The sequence below is a fragment of the Epinephelus lanceolatus genome, chromosome 16 (assembly GCF_041903045.1).
Source record: "Epinephelus lanceolatus isolate andai-2023 chromosome 16, ASM4190304v1, whole genome shotgun sequence".
Lineage (NCBI taxonomy): Eukaryota > Metazoa > Chordata > Actinopteri > Perciformes > Serranidae > Epinephelus > Epinephelus lanceolatus.
This window is the reverse complement of record NC_135749.1, coordinates 10,847,552-10,871,247: the sequence shown is the minus strand read 5'-3', so window position 1 is coordinate 10,871,247 and position 23,696 is coordinate 10,847,552. Positions and strand designations below refer to the sequence as shown.

The following is a 23,696-nucleotide window of genomic DNA, read 5'->3' as shown; positions in this document are numbered from 1 at the left end:
ATTAACACAATACAACTTTTTATTGTCATTGTGTTACTACACACCGAGGTACTTCTAGGAGCTACTGTTATCATAGATGAGCCAAAACTTAATTACCCTGCACCAGTGTATAAGGTTGGTCATCAGTTTAAAGGATATCAGAGTAAACCTAATATGGTGTAGGGTCAATTCTCACAGTCACAGGCAGGAAATGCAGACATGATGGTTTTATCTTACTTTATAATGACGAAAACTGTCTGTGGGTGTGTGTGTCTGTTCCACGTTTTTCTCCTCACTGACTTGGTCAATCCATGTGAAATTTGGCACAGTGGTAGAGGGTCATGGAAGGATGCAAATGAAGCAATATTACATCAATTGGCCAAAGGGGGGCGCTATAGCAACCGATTGAAATTGCAAACTTTGAATGGGCATATCTCATGCCCCGTATGTCATAGAGACATGAAACTTTGCACAGAGATGCCTCTCCTCATGAGGAACAAATTTGCCTCAAGAACCCATAACCTCCGCTTATATAGATTTTCCGCCATTTTGAATTTTTTGAAAAACACTTCAAATCGATCTCTTCCTAGGAAGTTTGACCGATCTGCATGAAACTCCATGAACATAATCTAGGGACCAATATCTAAAGTTCCCTCTTGGCAAAAGTTGGAAAACTTACTAAAACTGAGCTTCTATAAGGCAATGAATATTGCGGAGGGCGTGGCTCATCACATAAAGGTGTATAACATCTCAAGGGTTTCACCCATCACCACGCAACTTTGTAGGCATATGACCACACATAATCTGAGGGGACCCCTCCATTATTGACCCCATCAAACAAAATGGGGGCGCTAGAGAGCTAATTTCTTATCTAGGCCTAACAGCCGTATCGATTTTTACTAAACATGGTAGATAGAACAGGACGCCTCAAGGTGACTGGAGAAATTTAACTCTAATTGGCAACTGGGTGGCGCTATAACAACAGAAAAAAGCTTAAAAATGGCTAAAATGCGACAGATTGCTGTGGCTCCCCCTGTGGCCGAATGTTTTGGGTTTTTTCTAATTTTTGGTATGACTAAGTCATGGTATGTTGCTGCAACAAGGGCTAGCTGCACCTTTCCCATGTGAACTACCAGTGTGCCCCACTTTTAAGTCAATACAACATACAAGACTTTAACTATGTGCCTTTCAACGTGCTACCTCAACTACTAATGTACAGTTTTAGCTCACTAACTATCCCACTATTGGCAATGGTACTACTGTACTTTCAATAAAGCAATCGTACTATCAAATTCACAATAACTCTGAATACATTGCTCTTCTTAATGGGTTCAGTTGACTATTTAATCTGCAATTTCCTATGACCTGTATCCCAAACACACACCATGTGAAACTGTACGTGGGCAACTGTGCACTCTAAGCTGCAGATGAGAAATATAACTAAACCCCATTCTGCCACAACACCACAAGGTCAGTTTTTTTCTCCCCTTTGGAGTAAAATGTGGATGCATCTTCAAAAAATTAATTGATTAGGTGATACAACCATTACGGTTCATGGTTCCCTTAAGGTCTGTCTTAAGGTCTAGCACTGATCATCACCAGGTTATCCATTAATTTGAATCTTGGCAAGCTCAGATTTTAAACAAACAGGTAGGTTTAAATATTTTTGTTCCCTTTCATGTGTCCTGATTTTGTTTTTATAAACAGTAACATCTGCGTCTCTAGCTTGAAGCTGGGACTCAGGGATCATTTTTGGGTTTTTTGTAAATGTATCACTTATCAAGAAAAACAATCACAGCCTTATGTCTTCTTGAGTATGACCCAACAAGCTGCGCACACCTGGATTTGGGGATTTTCTGCCATTCTCTGCACCTCCTCTCAAGCAGATCCATGGACAGCCATTGTCAGCTCTCCCCACTGAGCCATTCACAGAGTTGTCCCTAAACCACCTCTGTGTTATCTTGGCTGTGTGCTTAGGTTCATTGTCCTGTTGGATACACACTATGATACACACACAAACTGATTACATGAACATTTGATGCTCACCTCTGAGAATCTGTGACCTTGATCTTGTATCCTTTAGCAACGGCTTGGGTTTACAATTGGTGATATAGAATAGTGTGTGTGGGGAAAGTAAATTCAAAATGAAAATCATCTTACAAACTGAAAAGTGAATTCAATCAGGACAGACAGAAGAATGAAATAAAGATAACGTATATTACGGGATATGAGTGTATAGATTGACAGATAATTTGTGCTGATAAGATTTAACAGAAGTTTTTGGCGCTTGGACTTCAGAGGGAGACTTTATTGTGATTAAGGGCGCATGCGGCAGCAAGAAAAATCCCCCTATGGAGTCTAGACAATGGTAGAGGTGGTGGTGGCTGATAACTTTGTGGTTGATGGCTGATGAGACGAATGAGGCTGATTCTGAGAAGACTTAATGGTGATGGGGAGGTGGAGGGTGCACACGCTGCAGCGTGAAAGGACTGCGGCAGAAATAGAACCGCATTTAAAATGAGAACCAGCAAGAACCAAAGTTACTTTATTTCCATCCCATACCAAGAATAGGATCTTTGACGGCCATGTCTGTATTTGTACACATGACTCGCAGCAGTATTTTGAGTGCAGTAACCGTTTTGGCCACATTCTTACATACAGCACCTTTAACTTTAAAGCAGGCCTAAGAAACTTTAGGAGTAAACAGTGACATCTGGTGGCTTTAATTAGACATTGCAGCTAAATGCCAATGACGTAGCATGTCAGCCTAACTCAATTAACCGCAAACGTCGGACAGAACATGATCTAAACACGGTAATTTGACACTTTGTGCAACTATTATATTTTAGGCAATAGCATAACTCAAAATACAGTCTGCTATATTAGGTTAATTGCAATAAAGGCCTGAAAAAAAGGGAAAACAAGCATCAGTTAATGATGATTAGCATGTTTGCCCTCAAGTGAAAGAAGAACAATATTCTTCAAACTCTCAAAAGAAGAACAAACAAGAAACTACTTCTCTCAGTGTGTCTGTTATTCATTTAGTCAGTCAATAAGTGGCTCTCTGTTCTGACACTATAAGGTATCTATGGTGTCATATACTCCTGAGACCTTAACTTTGTTTGGCATACATTTTTTATTTGTCCTAGCTATTTTGGATCAGTAGGACCCGAAAAGTATAAATAAAAAACTCAACATTGTCAATGATAATTAAGTCCCAGCGTCCTCAAACGCGCACTTCTGAATTAACAGCATCTCAGCTTGTTACTGCTGCTAAAATTGGTCCATTTTGTTGCCATGTCAATTATTAATTATTAATCATAAATAAGAAAGTTTCAACCATAACATGTGGTCAGGTTTTGGACTTTTGGACTTTTGGACTTTTGTGTTGGGATTGGCTCCAGACTGACTTGGGAGAGATGGCTGCCATCTTGTTTTTACATGGATTAGTGTATTGTGGTCTTACTATGTTACTTACTACTACATGGGTCAAAAAAGTGTCCATGAACAAGGACAACAGGTCTGAGTTAAGTGGAATGAAATATAAGTTGCAGAGAACTCAAAATGTGATGTCCTTATATGAGGACTCAGGGTCTCAAGAGGATAAGGTAGGCTATATTTATATTGTGGCATTGGTTGTTTTACTTAAAGGAACCGTGTGTAAGATTAAGATATGATTTAGTAGCATGGTGAGGATTGCAGATCTGAACCAGCAAAACTTCTCCCTGTTAGAATTCCCCAAATGTTCATTGTTGAAGAGGTCAAACAGACCGGGTGATCTCATCTTCTCCAAAACAAATGGACCCAGTAATTAAAACCAGTAAAAACACTGTATAAAGCAGTTTAACACTATAAAATCTGTGTTTTTGCAATGCTGCTTGTTGTGGAGGGGCTTATAACTAAGGTGGCTGATGAGAAAATGAGATTACCTCTAACTAGAGCCAGTGTCTGGTTTGTCCATCCTGGGCTATTGTATAAATATGGCAGTGCAACATGGCGATAGAGGAGGACCTGCGCCGCATGGAGATATAAACAGCTCATTATAAGGTAACGAAAACCCAGCGATTCTTATTTTCAGGTGATTATGTCCTTAAGCCAACATATTTCCATTTCTGCCTATATATCTACTTAAATCCCACACACTGAACATTTAACATCATTTTTCATCTGTAAATGATATGCATGATTTTTGCTGGGTTTTAATCCCTGATCTCTGTCCTGCTGGTTTCCAGTTTAAGTTTGTTTTACTTTGTTATTGTATATAAAGTCAGCTGAGAGGTGGTTACTTCCAGGTATTGACTTTGTCAGCTACAAGTCATGCATGCCACAGGTCAAATATACAAATGTAAACTGTAATGTACCTGCACGTATCACCTCTGGAACGGCAGTGATGCATGTTTCATGTTCACATGATACTTGGTTGATGGGCAAATATTGACTGAAAGCATAAAACAATAACCTTTTGTTATTTTAACTTCAGATAGAGTTGATGGGCATGAACTTTTTTGGCAGTAAGAGAAGTCATGTTCGGCCACCTATGACTCCTTACATCCTGTTACATTACTGAACTCTGCTGGATCACATGGAGGTCTGGTTGCTCCACTGGTGCATTCAGATTCAAGTGCCATCTACTGCCACTTAACATTTTTCTCACCACCCTTCCCCTGAAGCCTTTGCCTGTCTGCCTTATTCATGTTTGTTGAATGCTGACCTCAGTACACATGCTTCACCTTCCACCAGGCACTTCTACTTCCACTCCCTCTGGACAGCCCAGTGTTTGGCCTATTAGACATTTGTGTAAAATTGTGTCATAATCAGTCAATGGACCTTGATCTTTGACCTACAACCACCAAATTCAAATTAATCAATTCATTCTTGAGTTCAAGTGGACATTTGTGCCAAAATTAAAGAAATTCCCTTGAGGTGTTGTTGAGACACTCTGTTCACAAGAATGAGACAGATGCAAGGTTACAGTGACCTTGACCATTACAATCTAATCAGTTCATTGTCAAGTGGACAACTGTGCCAAATTTGAAGAAATTCCCACAACGCCTTGTTAAAATCTCACAAGAATGGGATGGATGGACATACGTACAAATGGGTGGGGAGACCAAAGTTGCCAAGCAGAAGACTGGTGGAGTCCTGTCTGTTTAAGAGTGCAACACATAAATAGAAATGTAATTTATTTTGGGGTTTTCTTTATCTCTTTATCTCTTTCTATGCCATCAAAGCACATTTTTATACAAGTACATTTACCTGAATGAAATGTCTTTAAAGTGACAGTACTTTTCACTTGAGTGTATTCTAGTACTCTGAAAATGTTTTCAATATTCATGACTACGATTTTATTGATACCAGTGCCATTATTAATTCTGCTTAACCTTAACAGGCTTCCCCTACCTGTGCAGCAAGCGTGAGTAGGAGAGCCGATGGGTGATTCAAGCGGGCTGTACAGTAACCTGAGAATGAGCTGTAACAACAGTCTGTCTGTCATCGTGTAAAATGGATGAAATAAGATAGTATTTGTACAGTTTTCTCAGTCCGAAATAGCCCTCGAAGCCTGTGTACATGGCAGTGATGTTATTAAAACAGGATATTTACCCTCAGTAACGGATGTGCTGCTCAGTCAAGAAGCAGTGGCATGCAGGTGTAGAGTGTCAAGACATGGCTTTCCTGGACTTAAAGCCCAGGACAGGAAAAATCACATCCATTTAAACTCAAGCTAGTTATTGATGTTAAAATAATCATTGACAGAGGCTCTGGCCTCTTACTTATTTAGTTTATTGATTGTGAGGAGTTCATTGGTATTGTCCAACAAATGATGGACATGACTTCGCAGAATTATCAGCTATGCTCTGCTCTCCTGCATGCTTGTTTAGTAATAGAGACAGTTGCTGTTCTAGCTTGTAGGTTTGGGTGTGTGTATTTTTCTTGGTTATTACACATCAGGTCACCTGTGCAGTGGTTACTGCCAAACAATGGCTGAAGGTGTCAACAATCAGTCATGCAAATCGATCAAATGTATAAATGTGTCAGTTCCAATGTTGTCTTTCAGGCAATTCCTGCAGTTGCTGAGGAAGCTCTTTGACTGCAGTTGTGACTGAAGAATCTTTACTGGCTTCAGAACTGAAAGGATGGGAACACTTTTGGTTGCGGTGGGTCTGCTCTGCCTCTGTGGGGTCTCCATGAGTTATGGTAATAAATAATACTGTTTCCTTACTCTATGTAGCCACATATGTAAGTGCTGTTATGTATTTTACCACTTACTAAATTAGTCAAATTTAAGCCTATATGCACAGGTAAATGTTTATGTGTTTCTCTTTCCATTTGTTCATGAGTGTAGATTCATGTAGACAATCGCTCCTGAGGGATGTGGATTTCCCAGGATCAGATATCAAACATGTCACCTCTCCTGATGCTGAGCACTGTCAGCTGCTTTGCACCCAGCACCCTGCCTGTCGCTTCTTTACTTTCCTTCGTCCAGACTGGACCAGAGATAACAGGTATAAAACTAGAAACTTATTACAGAGTGATTAAAAGGTGACATATGACATGACAATGAAAATAAATCAAAATGAAAGTTCTAACAAATACACAACCTTTGTCTAACCAGAGCTGCCCTTAAACCTTTGTCTACCTTGTTAAATGCCAATTGTTGACCTTGGTACGCCTGGCTCTGTCTCCACCAGGCAGTTCTTCTGTTACCTCAAGGCCTCTCCCTCTGGACAGCCCAGAGTTCAGAATACACTGCACGGTCACACCTCTGGCGTTTCTCTGAAACCCTGCAACCCAGACCCAAGTAAGTGCACAACCATATTAAACCACCATTAAAACCATCAGCAATTAATAGCATGTGGTAAAACTCCTCTTATCTCTCTGTCGGGCTGTCCATCTGCTAGAGCCCTGTCTGCGTGGGGTGTATCATCATGTGGACTTCCCTGGGGCAGACTTCCGGACCTTGTTCACAGCAAACTATGAGGACCGTCAGAGAGAATGCACACGTGATCCTGCCTGTCAGGGAACTACAGAGATGAAAGGACCAGGTAAATTGATTGACTCCAGTGTCCTCATTTGAGTTTACCCACAAAGGTGTAATTCAACCAGCAAGAAGGCCATTTTGAGTTATGACGTTTTGTAACGATGTTGTTTCTCTTATGTTAAGGTACAAGTGCTACCTCAAATTCAGCTGGACAGTGCCAAGGACACCTACGGTGTTGGCAAAGGGTGGTATAGTATCTGGATTCTCCCATAACCTACCAATCAATAGTGGACACTGTACCACAGGTAATCTAATACTCCTACCAAAGGTAGTATTGACTGGAGCAACAACCAGTGCGGGTTGTTGTCGCGCATGCTTTCTCTTTGGACTGCTTGTTTTATACAGCATGTCAGGGCAAACTTTTTCCAAACATTGACGTCCCAGGACACAACGTCGAGGTTCTGCCTGCGGCCTCTCCTGAACACTGTCAGATATTGTGTTCTGCTCATCACCACTGCACCTTCTTTGCTTACGTCAGGTAGAGTATGTTGGCTGTGGTCATGCATATTGTTATTTTCCTACACTTGGGGCACTTGAAATAGGGAGTGTGGGGCTTTCCCCAAATAGCAGTGTCTTGAGTCACGTGCATTAAGGATACATTTCACCCACAAAATGACCATTTGTAAATCTGTAAGTTATGCTGTGCTACTTTGAATTTGTGGAGAAAATGTCTCCACAGAAAACGGCAAAAATGTATGATTTATTGAATGATTGGGGAACCAAGGGTGTTGTATGGCATGCATTATTCCAGAATTACAATAATTTCTAGCACTACTAAATTATGTATTTCCTGCATTTAGCCAGTTTTAGCTTTTTTTTTTTACATTAGTTTTAAACTGATTAAGATTAATATAATCTCTTACATTTGTAGGTAGAGCATTACATTGTTGTTGCTATAACTGAAAAGGCAGTTTGAGCATGAGCAATGTTTCATGTAACAGTCTCCCCTATGATGGTTTTGTTTGTCTTATTTCCTTATGAACTGTTAATATAAATTGATTCAGGAGTGGGGAAGCTAAACTATGGAGTATCTTGTATATTGAATAAACATTGAGCAGCAAGAGAGCAACAAAAACCACAGTCAAATTCCATGATTGTGTAGGCTACGCACTAGCTACAAGCTGATTTTGATTTTGATTCTTGTCATGCATGTCGTAGCATCACCTTAAAGTGACTTGATTTTTATTCGTTTTTTATGTGCCCCAAATGTATGCAAATCTGAGAAACGCCCCTGCACACACCTGTGGAGTGCTGGGATGTGCCTCTTAACGAAGATGAATGTGGACAGCAAACGTCGCAAGGTTGAAAACTACAGGCAATTTATTATATATACTGATAAATATTACTATTATTTGTTAATAAACTAGCCCCTGCCCCCATGTCATTTTGCAAAGTGGCCCACAAAGCGAGTTGAGTGTCCTTGCTGTAGGAGTTAACTACCTCCGGAAGATGGCAGTAATGCAAAGGATGCAAGCTGCTGTTAGACACCAACGAAGAAGAGGAGGCGGACGCAGCAGTAGCTAGCAGCGGCCGCCGCAGGGAGCCGGTCCACAATTCTCTTAGGATTTTCACATTAAATCATCAAAACGTCGTACGCAATGAGGTAATTATACTCCAGTACATTCAATAATATATTCAGTTTAGTTTGACAGTCATATATAACCAATGTGTTGACTGTAGGTATTAACTCGTAGGCGGAATTATGTTAGCGTAACATGAAGCTAGCAGCGTGCATTGTTTGAGCGATGGCTACTAGCTAACGTTAGCATGTGAGAGATGTAAGTTAGCCTGCTCAATAGCGCTATTTATTATTATTATGTGTCGCCGCCGTGAAGCATATTAATTCTTATCATCTTTGAATTGTGGAGTTTTGTTTTACCTTGACGCAAGCAAGTTAACAGCTACACTGTGGGCTAATGTTAGCTACATCGCCCAGACAAGTAGCTAACGTAAGTGAATGAATGAATGAGTGTAGCATTTGAGTAACGTTACGTTAGGTTAGCGAGATAATGTTAGCTTGATAGCTGGGAGCATTCCCCCAGAAATCAATCACTTTCTTACTTAACCTCTTTCCATTTAAACACATATATATTTTTACACGTCAACCTGTATAAGTAAAAGTTACATTGTGGTTTGATTAACCACAACGGTCATCCATTGAGAAGATAAGAGGCCTCAAAGATGACCCATATTACACAGATATCTTCTTCAAAAATAGCAGCTGTGTGTTTTTCTGATTATAACTAACGAACAAGGTTATCCACAACTTCAGTAGTGTTGATCCACAATAAATAAATAAATATGCAAATTTGGCATCTTTTCTGTCCTTTAATTAGAATTTGCAAAAAAAAGAAAAAAAAGGCTAAACTCAGATTCATTTATTTGTTTATTTTTTTAAGATGTTAAAAAGTTAGACACTTGTGTGCATCTCCTGAAGTGTTAACGCTGTGCCAATATTGGTCAGACAACAGCAGACTTGTGAGTATATGGTCGGTAGGTCAGTCAAACATACAATTCCTTAATGCTGCCTATGATTTTTTTTATTTTATCTCAGATTAAAATTCACATTTGTTTGCCATCACAACTGAAAATTAAAATGAAATTTAATCAAAAGGAAGCCCAAATCAGCAGAAATTTCTAGTGCAAATTCGTGCAAAGGTGCACAGATCTTTACTTTTTTTATTTTGAAGCCACTGGTTGGAAAAAAAACTCTTTGTTTATTTATTTTGGAACAAAACTATTGAAATTGTGGAGAATTTGTTAGCTTTCCAATCAGAAAGCCGAACTGTTATTTTTATATTTCAATAAGATGTCTGTGTCAGGAGTGGTGGGCATGTAATATGGGTCAACTTTGAGGCCTCTGTCTTGTCAGTAGTTGGTGAGTGTGGTTAATAAAACTATGTTTTTACACTCTTAGATATAGGTTAACATGTAGGAAAATAGCTGTTCATATGGAAATGGGTAAGTTCATAAAGATGCTGATTTCTGGCAGAATTAAATGATGCCTAAACTAAGATGCCACAGCAACATTAGCATAGATGAGCATGTGTTTTTAAGAAGTTCTGACTCTGTGTTTGTGTCCAGAGGGGACCGCGGCAGGGGCCGGGGAGGCCGCTTTGGGTCCCGCGGAGGTCTGGTCCAAGGGTAAGTTCAGCCACCAAGCTGCTGTTCACTTTTATTCATTAACATATTAAAGATATCGATTGAAACAACCTAGCAGGACTCTAGCATGCAGGTAGATTCAGGTTCATAATGTTTCCCTCACACACCACAGTGTTCTGATTTCTGGCACATCTCTGAAATCATTTGAAGCTGTCTCTAATTTTGACTTTATATAATTCACTGCTAACAGATGGGTTAACTAGGGCTGGGTGAAGAATTTTGTTCTAAACATACTATTGCAGCCCTGTATATAAAATGTATGATTTTCCCTAAGCAGCATTAACCTGCAGACTGTTAAAACACACATTTCCGGGGCGTCGGTGGATTAGTGGTAGAGCAGGCGCCCCATGTACAAGGCTGTTGCTGCAGCGGCCCGGGTTCGAGTCCAGCCTGTGGCCCTTTGCTGCATGTCCCCCCCCTTCCACACTTAACTGTCCTGTCAATTAAAGGCAAAAAAAAATCTTTAAAACACACATTTCCTTACTGGGACAATGAAGTGTATTTGATTCCATGGGGAAACATGCTAAACTCTTAATAGCCGTATCCTGTTCAGTTTCTTCCCATACGTGAATTATTACAGTGTTAACTGAAGAGTCCATTCCAATATAATATTTTATTAGACAGGGCAGTGCACACTTAGGTGATCGGCCTGCCTTTACATTAGTACCTAATTTAAAATACATTTGACTGCTGAAAAACTAAAAGATACAGCCTTCCCTTTCCTTTGCTTCCTTCATGATGATAATATATAATTTGGTTTGGTAATGGTTTGTGCGTAGGGTTTGAACAAAACACTTTTCAGCACTCACCCAAGAGCAGCCCTTCAGAGACAGTGTCCACCTGCTGTATGTTGTTGAAATGAGTGCAAAATTGACTGTTTTTTAACCCCCCAAAATGGCTCTAGTCTGCATACACCTGTCAGTGTGTATTAGGAAACACTGTTGTTCAAAGAAAGCACTACATGTGATGAATCTCAGGAACAAACCAAAAAAGAATCTGAAATGAAACAGGTTCTATACAGCTGATACTGAGTGTTTTTTTTTTTTATTTAGTCCATCATGCTTTTTTTCTTGCTTCATTCCTGACAAGTTCCTCATGTCATGATTTATTTCCAGGTAGACCTTTTTTTGTGTATTGTGAGTGTTTTAAACCTTGAGCACTTTTCCTTAGTCAAACAGAATCATTTTACAACCTTAATAATAAATATATTGTTGTGAGAATAATGACTAACTTTTGTCTATATCACCAACTAATTCGATGTGAAATAATGCCATCCATCCAACCATCCTTGATGCCCCACGTTAGTTGAATATTTCTGTGGTCATTGCTTGAAGTCATTATTACAAAATTACAAACTGTTGTTCTTTTCTACATTCCTGTTCAGGTACCGTCCATTTGTCCCACACATCCCGTTTGATTTTTATGTGGTGAGTAACAAAACTTGTTTAACACAAGAAATGCATTTAAAGAGTAAGTACAGCCACAAGCACTTTTAGATGTGGTTGGCTGAAGTTTAGAAGAAGTGTTCTCTGCACCTGTAACCCCACCCAGCAGTGATGTCACAGTCCTGGGGTACACCTGGGCATCACTGCAGGCAGATGATATGTTTTTGTGTGATTAATGTTAAGGAGACCATGTTCTCGGGCTGGGCAGTATATTGTTATTATATTGATATCGGTATATGAGACAAGATGTTTTCCTGGTTATAAAGGCAGCATTACAGTAAAGTGATGTAATGTTCTGAACTTGTTCTAGCTGTTTTATTATTTGCCTTCACCCACTTGATTATTTATTAAAAATCTAATTGTGTAAATATTTTGTGAAAGCACCACCAGTCAACCCTACAACATTGTCACAATACACATACAGAGGTAATTGATAAAAAATATTGTGATATCTGATTTTCCACGCATCGCCCAGCCCCCTCATAACACCACTGTAGTAGTGTCACAACTCAGAGTACTGAAATAGGCTGTTGTTTATCCCAAGTGTGAGATGGCCTTCCCCAGAGTAAAGCCTGCACCTGACGAGACAGCTTTCAGTGAGTGTCTGCTGAAGAGAAACCAGGACCTGAGCCCCACACCTGCAGAGCAGGTCAGTCCACAAACACATGCTGACTAGATAACAATCTGCCTCACCAATTTCTGTTGACTGCTCACTGACAGAAGCGATGTTTATTGGTATCTTCCTGCATATAGTCCTCCATCTTGTCCCTGGTCACAAAGATCAACAATGTCATTGACAACCTGATTGTTGCACCGGGCAACTTTGAAGTGGTGAGTGGTTTTTCTTCACATTACTATAGTTCAGTGTGTACAGTGCACCATATAACTACATATTGTGCTTGTATGATGATGTGTGTGACAAATTAAAGATTTAAATGAATTGATGAACTGTTCTGCCAGAAGATCGTACCAGTTTAACAGTGTGTCAGTGTGAACAAAAATGATCTCAGGAGTTTTTATATATTTAGAAAACTATACAGTGTTACTTGGATAAACACAGTGTCATATTAAGTATCTTAAAAAAACGTAGTTTAGTGTAAATATTTGCTGTTTCACAAGTTTTAAAAATAAATAGATGTGTAGCCTGCAAATATTATGAGCTGGTTAATAACGCTACATTACGTACATGTTAAAAATGTTGTACCTGTGTCCCTTCATAGCAAATTGAAGAGGTGCGTCAGGTGGGGTCGTACAAGAAGGGCACCATGACGACCGGACACAATGTGGCCGACCTGGTTGTAATCCTCAAGATCCTCCCTACATGTGAGTTATTTGAGGAAGTAATGTCATCTGCTTAATGTGGATATTGATTCTAAGTCAAGACATTTGATTCATGAATTCTTTACATTTAGATAATTGATTGATTCTTTGCGTATTTGACAGTGTTTTAGTACTCAAGTGCAAGAGACACGTGTTGATTTGTTGAAAAAAGAACTGAGGTTTAATACAATATCCAGCTGCCAATGAAACAGTCTTGAGTTGGTCAATGTGAATGGCATTGCCCTTTCTTGTTTCATTGTCTTTTTATTACATTAATCAAAGTGGCGAGAGAAAGTTAGGCAAGCTTTATTTAGAGTCCTTTGTAATGTAACCTGTGTAATGATGGATGGATGATGATTGTTTCCTTTATAGTGGAGGCTGTCGCTGCTCTTGGCAACAAGGTGGTGGAGACCCTTCGCACACAGGATCCTACTGAAGGTAACACTGAGGAACTGTTGGGGTGAACAAATGAAATATACAATTTGAAGGGGACTTACTATGCTTTTCCTTGTTTCTGTCATTAATATAATAATAATAATATATATGATGCACCGATTATTGATTACCGCAGTGGCCTAAAGTTAACTGGCGATGTCAAACTGCTTATGTAATGTATATGTGCTGGTTTCAGTGCTGTCCATGCTGACCAATGAGACGGGCTTTGAGATCAGTTCAGCTGATGCCACAGTCAAGATCCTCATCACCACCGTCCCTCCCAACCTGCGCAAGCTGGACCCTGAGCTGCACTGTATGAGCTTACACACACACACACACACACTCAGCATGTTTCCACATCTCTAGCATAGACTGTGATCTCTAGTCTAGTCAGAGACGTCCTTTACCGTCATCTCTGCACCATTTGTGATTGTGTATTTATAATAATAATTAAACAGTGAAAAAGGACAGCTGAGAAGACACCCTGGTAGTTGAGGGGTTACAGTGCTTGTTTTGAACCACAAAGTCCCTTTAAATCCAGATGGGGATGCAAAGGTTAAATTTTGTTGTTGTTTTTTCAGTGGACATCAAGGTGCTGCAGAGTGCGCTTGCTGCCATTCGCCACGCCCGCTGGTTCGAGGAGAATGCCTCTCAGTCAACGTAAGGACGTCTCTTGTAACACCCATTAGGCCTGCTGTTTATTACTAGAGGTTGTGCATGCATAGGCACAAATACACAACAGGTTCTCATAATGTATTGGATTTTTTTGATGTTACAATTTTCAGGGTCAAAGTGCTAATTCGCCTGCTGAAGGATTTGAGGCTGCGCTTTCCTGGTTTTGAACCTCTCACTCCCTGGATCCTGGACCTGCTGGTAAGACCTCATGTCGGCTGCATCACACTTCCAGAGTCCTGACATTTGACCCAGATTTAAAAAAAAAAGTGATTGCATTTACAATTTAAGCCTTGACTGGTACACTGGGCAGGAGCTGTAGAGGGTTGTGTTAATACCTGTGATGAGGTCACAGCGGTGACGCTTTTCTCCCTTGTGTTCCAGGGCCACTCTGCGGTGATGAACAACCCCTCCAGGCAGCCCCTGTCACTGAATGTCGCATACAGGTTGGTTCCCACTCACCTCAGTTTCATGTAGACACCGCCACTATAGACGGGACATTGTTGTAACGTTGTGTTGGGCTTGTGTGTTTTAAAGGCGCTGCCTGCAGATGCTGGCTGCTGGTCTATTTCTGCCTGGCTCAGTGGGCATCACCGACCCCTGTGAGAGTGGAAACTTCCGGGTGCACACAGTCATGACTCTGGAACAGCAGGTAGGTCTGCTCCTGTGACTTTACTGCAGGCTACACAGAGCATGAGCATCCTACACTTTCAGATGTGTGTCTCTAAAAGTGGTATTCCTCGTGACAGTGCATTGATGTTGAGTTTGTGTGTGTTTATGCAGGACATGGTGTGTTTCACAGCTCAGACACTGGTGAGGGTTCTCTCTCATGGAGGATACAGGAAGATCCTCGGCCTCGAGGGAGACGCCAGCTGTAAGATCATGTCATTCATTGGACATCTAGTGGCATGTTTGATACTTTTGATTACTTTTGATTCTACAAACTGTTCCTGCCTACACCATGAAATAAGTAAATAATACTAATCAGAGTCTTGTGTGACCGTCGCTGCAGACCTGGCAACAGAGATGTCCACATGGGACGGTGTGATCGTCACTCCGTCAGAAAAGGCCTACGAGAAACCTCCAGAGAGGAAGGAGGAGGAGGATGAAGCTCTGGACGAAGGAGGAGATGGAGAGGATGAGAGCATGGAGACCCAGGAGTGATGAGGAGGAGCTAAGGTTGGGGCATCTCTACATTGTAGCACCAACACCTAGCTTTACCAATTCAGATATTTTACAGAATACCATGACATATTATTCATTATTTCCTGATTTTTTTCCTGATGAAAAAATAGGGTTTAAGTTAGACACAAGAACACAAGAACCATTTTACCACTCAGCCCTAATGTTATTTAGCCATGCAGCTTTTGATATCAACCACTACAACACAGTGGTTTGAGTATACTGATGATCACAGGTCCACTAACACACTGCTCTCTTTCCACAGTATAAGCTTACCAGCAAGCCTATTTAAGAAGTCTTTCCAGACGGGCCACGGTGTGTGTTTGGATGTTACCTGGACAGAAACACCAGCAGGAAAAATGTTCCACCTGAGAGCCACTGGTCCCCTGACTAGTATTGTTTATTTTGAGTTTTTATTATGTTTTTACTTTCCCTTTGTTTGGTTTTTACGTCATTGTTGTAACAGTAACACCCTGAATAAACATTTTTTTAATTTTACTTAGCCCGAGTCTTATTTGTGCCAAAGTTAAAGCTAGTATTGATGAGTCAAAGCTCAAAGTAGATCAAACAGTCCAGTCACACGCATGCTCTTTATTGCAAACAGCAATGACCATTAGAATCAAAGGATTTCAGCACAAAGAAATGTAGATGGGTGTAAAGTTTGACTGATGGTCAAGGTCCAAAATGACAACATGCCATCGAATGTTCACTGATGAATGGGTGACTTATTTTTTTTTTAATTAAAAAACTGGCATTAGATCATTACAGGTACAGTAGGTAACCTTTTTATCATATTTAGTGAAATTATCACTATATCCTGACAGTAGTACGAGACAGAAAACCTCTTCCTCCTGCAAGAATCCACAGCGCTTGAACAAAAACCAATCACAGCCAAGGAGTCTCAAATGCACAGCCAAGGCAAGTAAACACAACGGTCTTCTGTGAAAGCTTTTGGTCATCTTCTTTTATGTTTACTTGTCTTGTGTACACTGCTGTGCCCAAGCAGTGATTGACAGCTGCATTAGACTCCCCGCCTAGCATTGGTTGATAGTCTTCTTACATGCATGGTGAATTCTGCAAATGTCATTGGAAGCACAAGGAGGTGCCAGAGGACCGCATGTTGTTTATAGATAGGTCACATCACTCATATGAGGGACTGCTTTCTTAAAACAAACCAGTACCACTTCTCATATCAAATCGTATGCCTCTCTATTGATTGATGATTGGATTAAAATAGCCGATTAAACTGCTCATCCAAAATACAGCATGCCGCTGTCTGGATGGCTGCTCCCATCCCATTTGTGATCTTGCATGTTGTAGTGGTCCCTTGAGAGGTGCCTTGAGAGTCCCCTTACCTTACGTATGTGGAAATTGGTTATATATAAGTATAAGGCATGGTAATAACTGGAAATGCACATTCAATAAAAGCTTTTATTGACAGTTAAAAGTCAAAAAGATTCACATCCAGACTATCATGTTGTATCCCTAAACCCCTTTTAGCTCACTCTGTATCTTTAAATAGTTACTCAGGCTAATGATCCTGCTTGTACTTCCATCTAGTGGCTGCACTTGGAAGCCTCTGACCATTAAATAGCCAAAGACCGTTATCTGCGATGACTGGGAGTAAGCTGTGATGACAGTAGAAAAGAGTGGGAGAGGTGTAGGATCAGCCTGTCTGCAACAATCAGACTTCAGATATGCACCTTCATGAGTACAACACTACATCACAGCTGGATGGCGTCAACAGACCTGAACCTTACAGCCCTCAAAGATCAGTGCAGCAATGCTTTCCTCCTCACAAGACACAGTGTGGAGTTCATTATATTCCTGCATCTCTGTCTCACAGGACAGTTCAGTCACTTAGTGGCTTCCAAAAGCTTAAAGTACAAACTCACCAGGTGTAAACAACAGTGGTTGGGTTTCTATCAAAATCAGCAAAAGAAAATGGGAACATATGTGATCTTATGCGAACATTTGGAGTAGGTTCAGCGAGATAAGCAGAAAAGCAGGCAGCAGATAACGTGATTTAAAAAGGGGCCTAAATGTAAAAATTTCTTAAAATGCTTTGAGTTTTTTTCAAGTTTGTTTGTGTGGGACACAAACACACATAGGCCACAACCCTTCAGCTTTGGTGCTTGGAAAACACCTCGACTGGGTGCTTCACTCACACTTTCTTGTTAGGCTCATGTGTGCTTCCAGCTGATTGATGGTTCTGCGAAGTTCAGCTGACGCCCCGCCCTTCTGCAGAGTGTAGCCCAGCAGAGTGCAGGCATACTGAGCAGCCCTGTGAGTAAAATGCTTTGAGTTTTTTTTCAAGTTTTTATGCGCAAACTTAAAACTCATAAAAATAGGTGGATCGAAACACACCTTGAGTTAGCCACTTGCTAATAAACACAAACATGGTTTACTCTGACTGACAAAGGCGGCTTCCATGAAAGCGAAACATCATGGTTGTTGTTTAAATTGGTTGCCAAGCTCAAGATGATGGGTCTGATCCAACATGAGCCTGTCAAAGGGGACACACTGAGGGGCGAGAAGTAAAGGAAGGAGAGAGGATTGTTTCAGAATGATAGCCTTCATCCCTGAAGCATTTTGGTTCAGCTTCTGTATGCGTCGATCTGTTAACCTAAATTAATGGAAGCCAACACTGAGCTCAGTTCATGGTGGGCCACAGGAAAGTGGAGCGGGCCTGCCTAGAGACCCAGTCAAACGAGTCATCGCTATGGGGGATAAATGGACCAACTGTACACTCAATGTACAGACTTCACTGAAAGGGAGCCATCTATCAGGGTAAATCAGTGTATTTATTATCAAAGTTTGATTTTGCACTGCTGTGATGTCATTAGTTCCCACCTTGTGGGCCACTGCCAACCATCAGGTGAGTTTAGTATTTTCAACATTCTTCCTGTTATGAATTGTATGAGATCTTAGTACTAAGTATTGGGAGCAGATGATAAAGGACTTTGATGTCGAATGACATCATGGGTAAGGACTAGCTTTGGAGAGTGTGGGCTCTGTGCAGCGCTGCTATGCGTCCATCTGAAGCATGAAGCTGTAACAGTTCAAACATGCAGGTCAGTAATCAGCCGAGAGCTGTTAATCAGTACGTGATGCAGAGTGAAAGAAGCTCCTCATGGATGCAACATGTTTGAGGATATTTGGAGGATTTAAAAGCCCTGCCACTACTCCAAAATGTGATCACCAAATGATCCGTGTGTTAGCCCTGTTAGATTCTCATCTCAGTCCTCCTGGGAGCTCCACTGATGGCCCCCTCCACTGTGTACCTGGGGTCATGGCTTGAGTTTAAGCCAGGGATGGACCATGGTGAGGATGGAGAGGACAGAGGATGCCAGGCCACAGGCACCGACAAAGCCTTGCCCTGTGGGGTAAATCCCCAGCCGGTCCAGTGGGATGAAGATATCACAACTGTTCTTCAGCAGGTCCAGCAGCAGCGGCGGGTTGCTGTACAGGACAGTCACCAGCAGGTGGAGCTGTCTGCGAAACCTCGCCAACATGACAGGCAGGGCAACAGTAGTCAGAGCAGCAGGTGTGGAAGGGGACGACAGGTGGTCAGCTGGCAGGGTGGTGCTGGGGTTGGGTGATGACGGGGATTTGGCGGCTCTGTGACGCCCTTCACACTCAATGAGAAGGCGAAGCTCGTACACATCTCGAGTCAGGTTGAGGATCAGAGCAAAGAGGTAGTACCTGCAGATTTCAACCACATGAGGTGTCACATCAGCCTCAGTTTCTTTAACTACACAAAGAGGGCATACCTTTATTTATTTTAAAAAGTACTATGAATGCATTTGTCTCTACACGACTAACCTGAAAGATCTCTGACTCCATTTCTGCTGGTCCAGTTTGGAGATGAGGCCTGTTTTTCCAGCCCACAGAATATTGTCACAGGCAAAGTACATGGCTCTGTTGAGGTGGCTGATGGTAATGCAGAGCCTTAGCACGCTGTCAGAAAGGTGTATGGCCCTCTTGGCAGACTCCAGCGCCTCTACAGAGTTTCCCAGACGGAGCACTGTGGGACACAAACACACATCAGCCACAACCCTTCAGCTTTGGTGCTTGGAAAACACCTCGACCGGGTGCTTCACTCACACTTTCTTGTTAGGCTCATGTGTGCTTCCAGCTGACTGATGGTTCTGCGAAGTTCAGCTGATGCCCCGCCCTTCTGCAGAGTGTAGCCCAGCAGAGTGCAGGCATACTGAGCAGCCCTGTGAGTACACAACACACATGCTCATTAAGCTGTTCGGACATGTCAGTTCAGTTGATCAAAATGACTGCATCTTAAAATTAAAACACTTAAAGGGACAGCTACCCCAAAATCAAAAAGACGTTTTTCCTCTTACTTGTAGTGCCATTTATCAGTCTAGATTGTTTTGTTGTGAGTCGCAGAGTGTTGGAGATCAGCCGTAGAAATGTCTGCCTTCTCTCCAATATAGTGGAACTAGATGGTGCTCGACTTGTGGTGCTCAAGGTGCCAGTAACATACATTTGAAAAACTCAACAGCGATGTCTCTTCCCAGAAATCATGACCTCCTTACACAAGATAGACCTTGCTGTGAGGAGTTTCATGTAGGAACAATGGAGAATGCCATTGCTGTTTACATCCTGTGCTGTCATGAGCACAAGTCTCTCGTCATGAGTAGATGCACGCTTCTTCCTGCTCTGTGATACGGTTGGCAGGTGAAGTTCAGTAAAAAGAAAATAGCTCTTACATGAAATTGCTCACAACAAGGTCTGGGGATTATCTTGAGTATCTGGGCCATGATTTCTGGAAAGAGACATTGCTGTTGAGTTTTTCAAATGTATGTTATTGGCACTTTGGGCACAACAAGCCAAGTGCCACCTAGTGCTATTGTAATTGAGAGTAAGCAGACATCTCTACAGCTAATATCTCCAAAATTTGGCTACTAAAACAAACTATGTGTTTTTTATTTTGGGGTGAATACCTGTTGTTCTTTACACAGCTAGCAGACTACATTGTGATATGTAGTGCCATTTAGAGCACTGGTTATTAAGGAAATATAAAAGATATATTGTATTATATATTATTATTTATTTATTATTATATACAGTACAGGCCAAAAGTTTGGACACACCTTCTCATTCAATGCGTTTTCTTTATTTTCATGACTATTTACATTGTAGATTCTCACTGAAGGCATCAAAACTATGAATGAACACGTGGAGTTATGTACTTAACAAAAAAAGGTGAAATAACTGAAAACATGTTTTATATTCTAGTTTCTTCAAAATAGCCACCCTTTGCTCTGATTACTGCTTTGCACACTCTTGGCATTCTCTCCATGAGCTTCAAGAGGTAGTCACCTGAAATGGTTTTCCAACAGTCTTGAAGGAGTTCCCAGAGGTGTTTAGCACTTGTTGGCCCCTTTGCCTTCACTCTGCGGTCCAGCTCACCCCAAACCATCTCGATTGGGTTCAGGTCCGGTGACTGTGGAGGCCAGGTCATCTGCCGCAGCACTCCATCACTCTCCTTCTTGGTCAAATAGCCCTTACACAGCCTGGAGGTGTGTTTGGGGTCATTGTCCTGTTGAAAAATAAATGATCGTCCAACTAAACGCAAACCGGATGGGATGGCATGTCGCTGCAGGATGCTGTGGTAGCCATGCTGGTTCAGTGTGCCTTCAATTTTGAATAAATCCCCAACAGTGTCACCAGCAAAACACCCCCACACCATCACACCTCCTCCTCCATGCTTCACAGTGGGAACCAGGCATGTGGAATCCATCCGTTCACCTTTTCTGCGTCTCACAAAGACACGGCGGTTGGAACCAAAGATCTCAAATTTGGACTCATCAGACCAAAGCACAGATTTCCACTGGTCTAATGTCCATTCCTTGTGTTTCTTGGCCCAAACAAATCTCTTCTGCTTGTTGCCTCTCCTTAGCAGTGGTTTCCTAGCAGCTATTTGACCATGAAGGCCTGATTCGCGCAGTCTCCTTTTAACAGTTGTTCTAGAGATGGGTCTGCTGCTAGAACTCTGTGTGGCATTCATCTGGTCTCTGATCTGAGCTGCTGTTAACTTGCCATTTCTGAGGCTGGTGACTCGGATGAACTTATCCTCAGAAGCAGAGGTGACTCTTGGTCTTCCTTTCCTGGGTCAGTCCTCATGTGTGCCAGTTTCGTTGTAGCGCTTGATGGTTTTTGCGACTCCACTTGGGGACACATTTAAAGTTTTTGCAATTTTCCGGACTGACTGACCTTCATTTCTTAAAGTAATGATGGCCACTCATTTTTCTTTAGTTAGCTGATTGGTTCTTGCCATAATATGAATTTTAACAGTTGTCCAATAGGGCTGTCGGCTGTGTATTAACCTGACTTCTGCACAACACAACTGATGGTCCCAACCCCATTGATAAAGCAAGAAATTCCACTAGTTAACCCTGATAAGGCACACCTGTGAAGTGGAAACCATTTCAGGTGATTACATCTTGAAGCTCATCGAGAGAATGCCAAGAGTGTGCAAAGCAGTAATCAGAGCAAAGGGTGGCTCTTTTGAAGAAACTAGAATATAAAACATGTTTTCAGTTATTTCACCTTTTTTTGTTAAGTACATAACTCCACGTGTTCATTCATAGTTTTGATGCCTTCAGTGAGAATCTACAATGTAAATAGTCATGAAAATAAAGAAAACGCATTGAATGAGAAGGTGTGTCCAAACTTTTGGCCTGTACTGTATTTCCTTTGCTGTTGCTTTGAATAAATCAGCAGAGTAAGGAACATGGATTTCTGGATAGCAAAACATGAGATGTCCATATACAGATCATTCTTATCAGGCTTAAACTTTTTCAACAACTGCGCCCTGATAACAGGCAAACCGGTTTAACCAGTGATCTTTTATGAAAGATTACTGAAGGACCAAGCCAGTTTGGAGAGAGAGGTTTTCATGGTAACTCCCCACCGTGTGTTTTACTTGAATCAAAGTGAAAGCAAGGGGAAGATACGATTCAAATGCACTTGTTTTGTTATAACAACATGGAGAACATGAACTTAGACTTACTTCATATTCATTAACAGCCCTCTGAAGTGAATGTCAAAACAGTCTGTTAGCTACAGTGAACTTTACTTAAAGACCAAAGGCAGAATTTATCTTTCAAATTAAATATATAAAATAACTTGAGCAACCCAGTTGATGTCAACCTTTCTCTGCTCTCTGCAGCTGACGTTACAACAAACTAGCAACTGTTTGTTCATTATGCTAGCAGATATGTAACGTTAGCGTTAGCTAACTAGCAAGTTAACACCAGCATCTGTTGCTAACATAAAGTACAATTTCAAAAGTTATCGTTATAGTTAATAAAATGAGTGACATTACCTTATAATTCTCTCCTTGGCTTGGCTCTGGGCGTTAAACCTAACCCAGGAGTCCATACTGGCGGGGTCCTCTTGGCCTTTAAGAGCTGCTGCTAAACTAGCTGTCAACCTGCTCCCTGTTTATGTCGGCGACTGATTAGCTGCTAGTTAGCAGCTAATGTTGCTAGTGCTGTCAAAAGCTGAATTTGGAGGAGAGCTTTAATGACAGAAGATTTAACTATTTATAATCCCGCTTTCCTTCCACACAGATAGGACTTTAGTCCGTTCAACCTATTCTTCTTCGTCCTCGTTTTTACCTACAGTTAAGAACTTAAGACAGGTTTTAGGTGAATTACCGCCACCTGCTGGACTGGAGCTGAGGCTTAGCGGTAAAGCAAAGGGAAAAATACAAAAATCTCTCTCATAGATGTAGAAACATATATGAAAATATATTTTAAAAATATAAAATATATAAAAATATATTTAAAAAACAAGAATCGACACTTCTTCTTCTTCTTCTTCTATAATGGTGGTTGGCATCCAAAACTATGTAGTACTGCAACCTACTGGATTTACACAAAGGTCTCCACTTACTATATAAAGTAATAATAATAATGATAATAATAATAATTAAAATAAAATAAGCCTTTCCCATCAGTTCCCACTCTATTAATTTCCTATTTTCTGATTGTTTGTGAGCGCCTTAAAAACCTCTCTCAAAAGCTGCTGTACATCTTCTCCAGGAACACCCCAAACCCTCAGAAATCTCCTTGCTGCATCTATGATAATCTCAATTTTCTCTCTATTGTCAGTTAATAACTGTTATCACAGATACCAAAAACTTCATCTGGTCCAAACACAAGCAATATTCCTAATGGCCCCTTGCTGACTTGTCCCTCATGGCCTCCTGCCACACATCCTATCTTGTCCTACCTACTTTCTAATGTTCATGTCTTCCCTTCGTCTGGGCTTTGATTATTTGTGCCTCGATTCACTGTCTCTGGACAGTTAGCTTTCCATGCTGTGTGACTGCCTGTGTACAGACCACACTCTGGTTCTTTCTCACCATCTCTTTCACATTCATTCTCTCCACAGTTACCACATGTCTCATAATCACTCCTACACAAATAGACTCT

General features: G+C 41.2%; 2 protein-coding genes and 1 pseudogene across 3 annotated transcripts; 2 read left to right on the top strand and 1 right to left on the bottom strand.

The window, feature by feature from the left end:
• Window positions 1-123: 123 nt before the first annotated feature.
• On the top strand, window positions 124-8,193 carry LOC117263133 (coagulation factor XI-like; annotated as a pseudogene). Its single transcript, XR_013493596.1, has 6 exons — window positions 124-6,174; window positions 6,323-6,482; window positions 6,669-6,778; window positions 6,879-7,022; window positions 7,142-7,263; window positions 7,364-8,193. The product of XR_013493596.1 is annotated as a coagulation factor XI-like (transcript).
• Window positions 8,194-8,480: 287 nt separating this feature from the next.
• ilf2 (interleukin enhancer binding factor 2) lies at window positions 8,481-15,732 on the top strand. Its single transcript, XM_033636297.2, has 15 exons — window positions 8,481-8,621; window positions 10,103-10,162; window positions 11,565-11,607; window positions 12,170-12,274; window positions 12,379-12,456; window positions 12,846-12,948; window positions 13,318-13,383; window positions 13,577-13,693; window positions 13,962-14,040; window positions 14,166-14,253; window positions 14,437-14,498; window positions 14,590-14,704; window positions 14,836-14,926; window positions 15,065-15,231; window positions 15,500-15,732. The coding sequence occupies exons 1-14, from the start codon at window positions 8,617-8,619 to the stop codon at window positions 15,214-15,216; spliced, it is 1,164 nt and encodes a 387-aa protein (XP_033492188.1). The 5' UTR covers window positions 8,481-8,616; the 3' UTR covers window positions 15,217-15,231; window positions 15,500-15,732.
• Window positions 15,733-16,651: 919 nt separating this feature from the next.
• Window positions 16,652-22,865, bottom strand: pex11b (peroxisomal biogenesis factor 11 beta). Its single transcript, XM_033636252.2, has 4 exons — window positions 22,583-22,865; window positions 19,342-19,457; window positions 19,060-19,261; window positions 16,652-18,939 (listed from the first exon to the last, which is right to left on the bottom strand). The coding sequence occupies exons 1-4, from the start codon at window positions 22,636-22,638 to the stop codon at window positions 18,525-18,527; spliced, it is 789 nt and encodes a 262-aa protein (XP_033492143.1). The 5' UTR covers window positions 22,639-22,865; the 3' UTR covers window positions 16,652-18,524.
• Window positions 22,866-23,696: the final 831 nt, after the last annotated feature.

What these genes read in the sequence shown, in the direction of transcription:
- ilf2 (XM_033636297.2), top strand. An exon ending in GCCCCACACCTGCAGAGCAG is followed by an intron (nt 12,275 to 12,378) that starts GTCAGTCCACAA and finishes TCCTGCATATAG; the next exon opens with TCCTCCATCTTGTCCCTGGT. An exon ending in GCTGGACCCTGAGCTGCACT is followed by an intron (nt 13,694 to 13,961) that starts GTATGAGCTTAC and finishes TTGTTTTTTCAG; the next exon opens with TGGACATCAAGGTGCTGCAG.
- pex11b (XM_033636252.2), bottom strand. Translation starts at nt 22,638, where the DNA reads ATGGACTCCTGGGTTAGGTTTAACGCCCAGAGCCAAGCCAAGGAGAGA. An exon ending in CATGAGCCTAACAAGAAAGT is followed by an intron (nt 19,262 to 19,341) that starts GTGAGTGAAGCA and finishes TGTGTCCCACAG; the next exon opens with TGCTCCGTCTGGGAAACTCT. An exon ending in TGGAGTCAGAGATCTTTCAG is followed by an intron (nt 18,940 to 19,059) that starts GTTAGTCGTGTA and finishes TGAAATCTGCAG; the next exon opens with GTACTACCTCTTTGCTCTGA.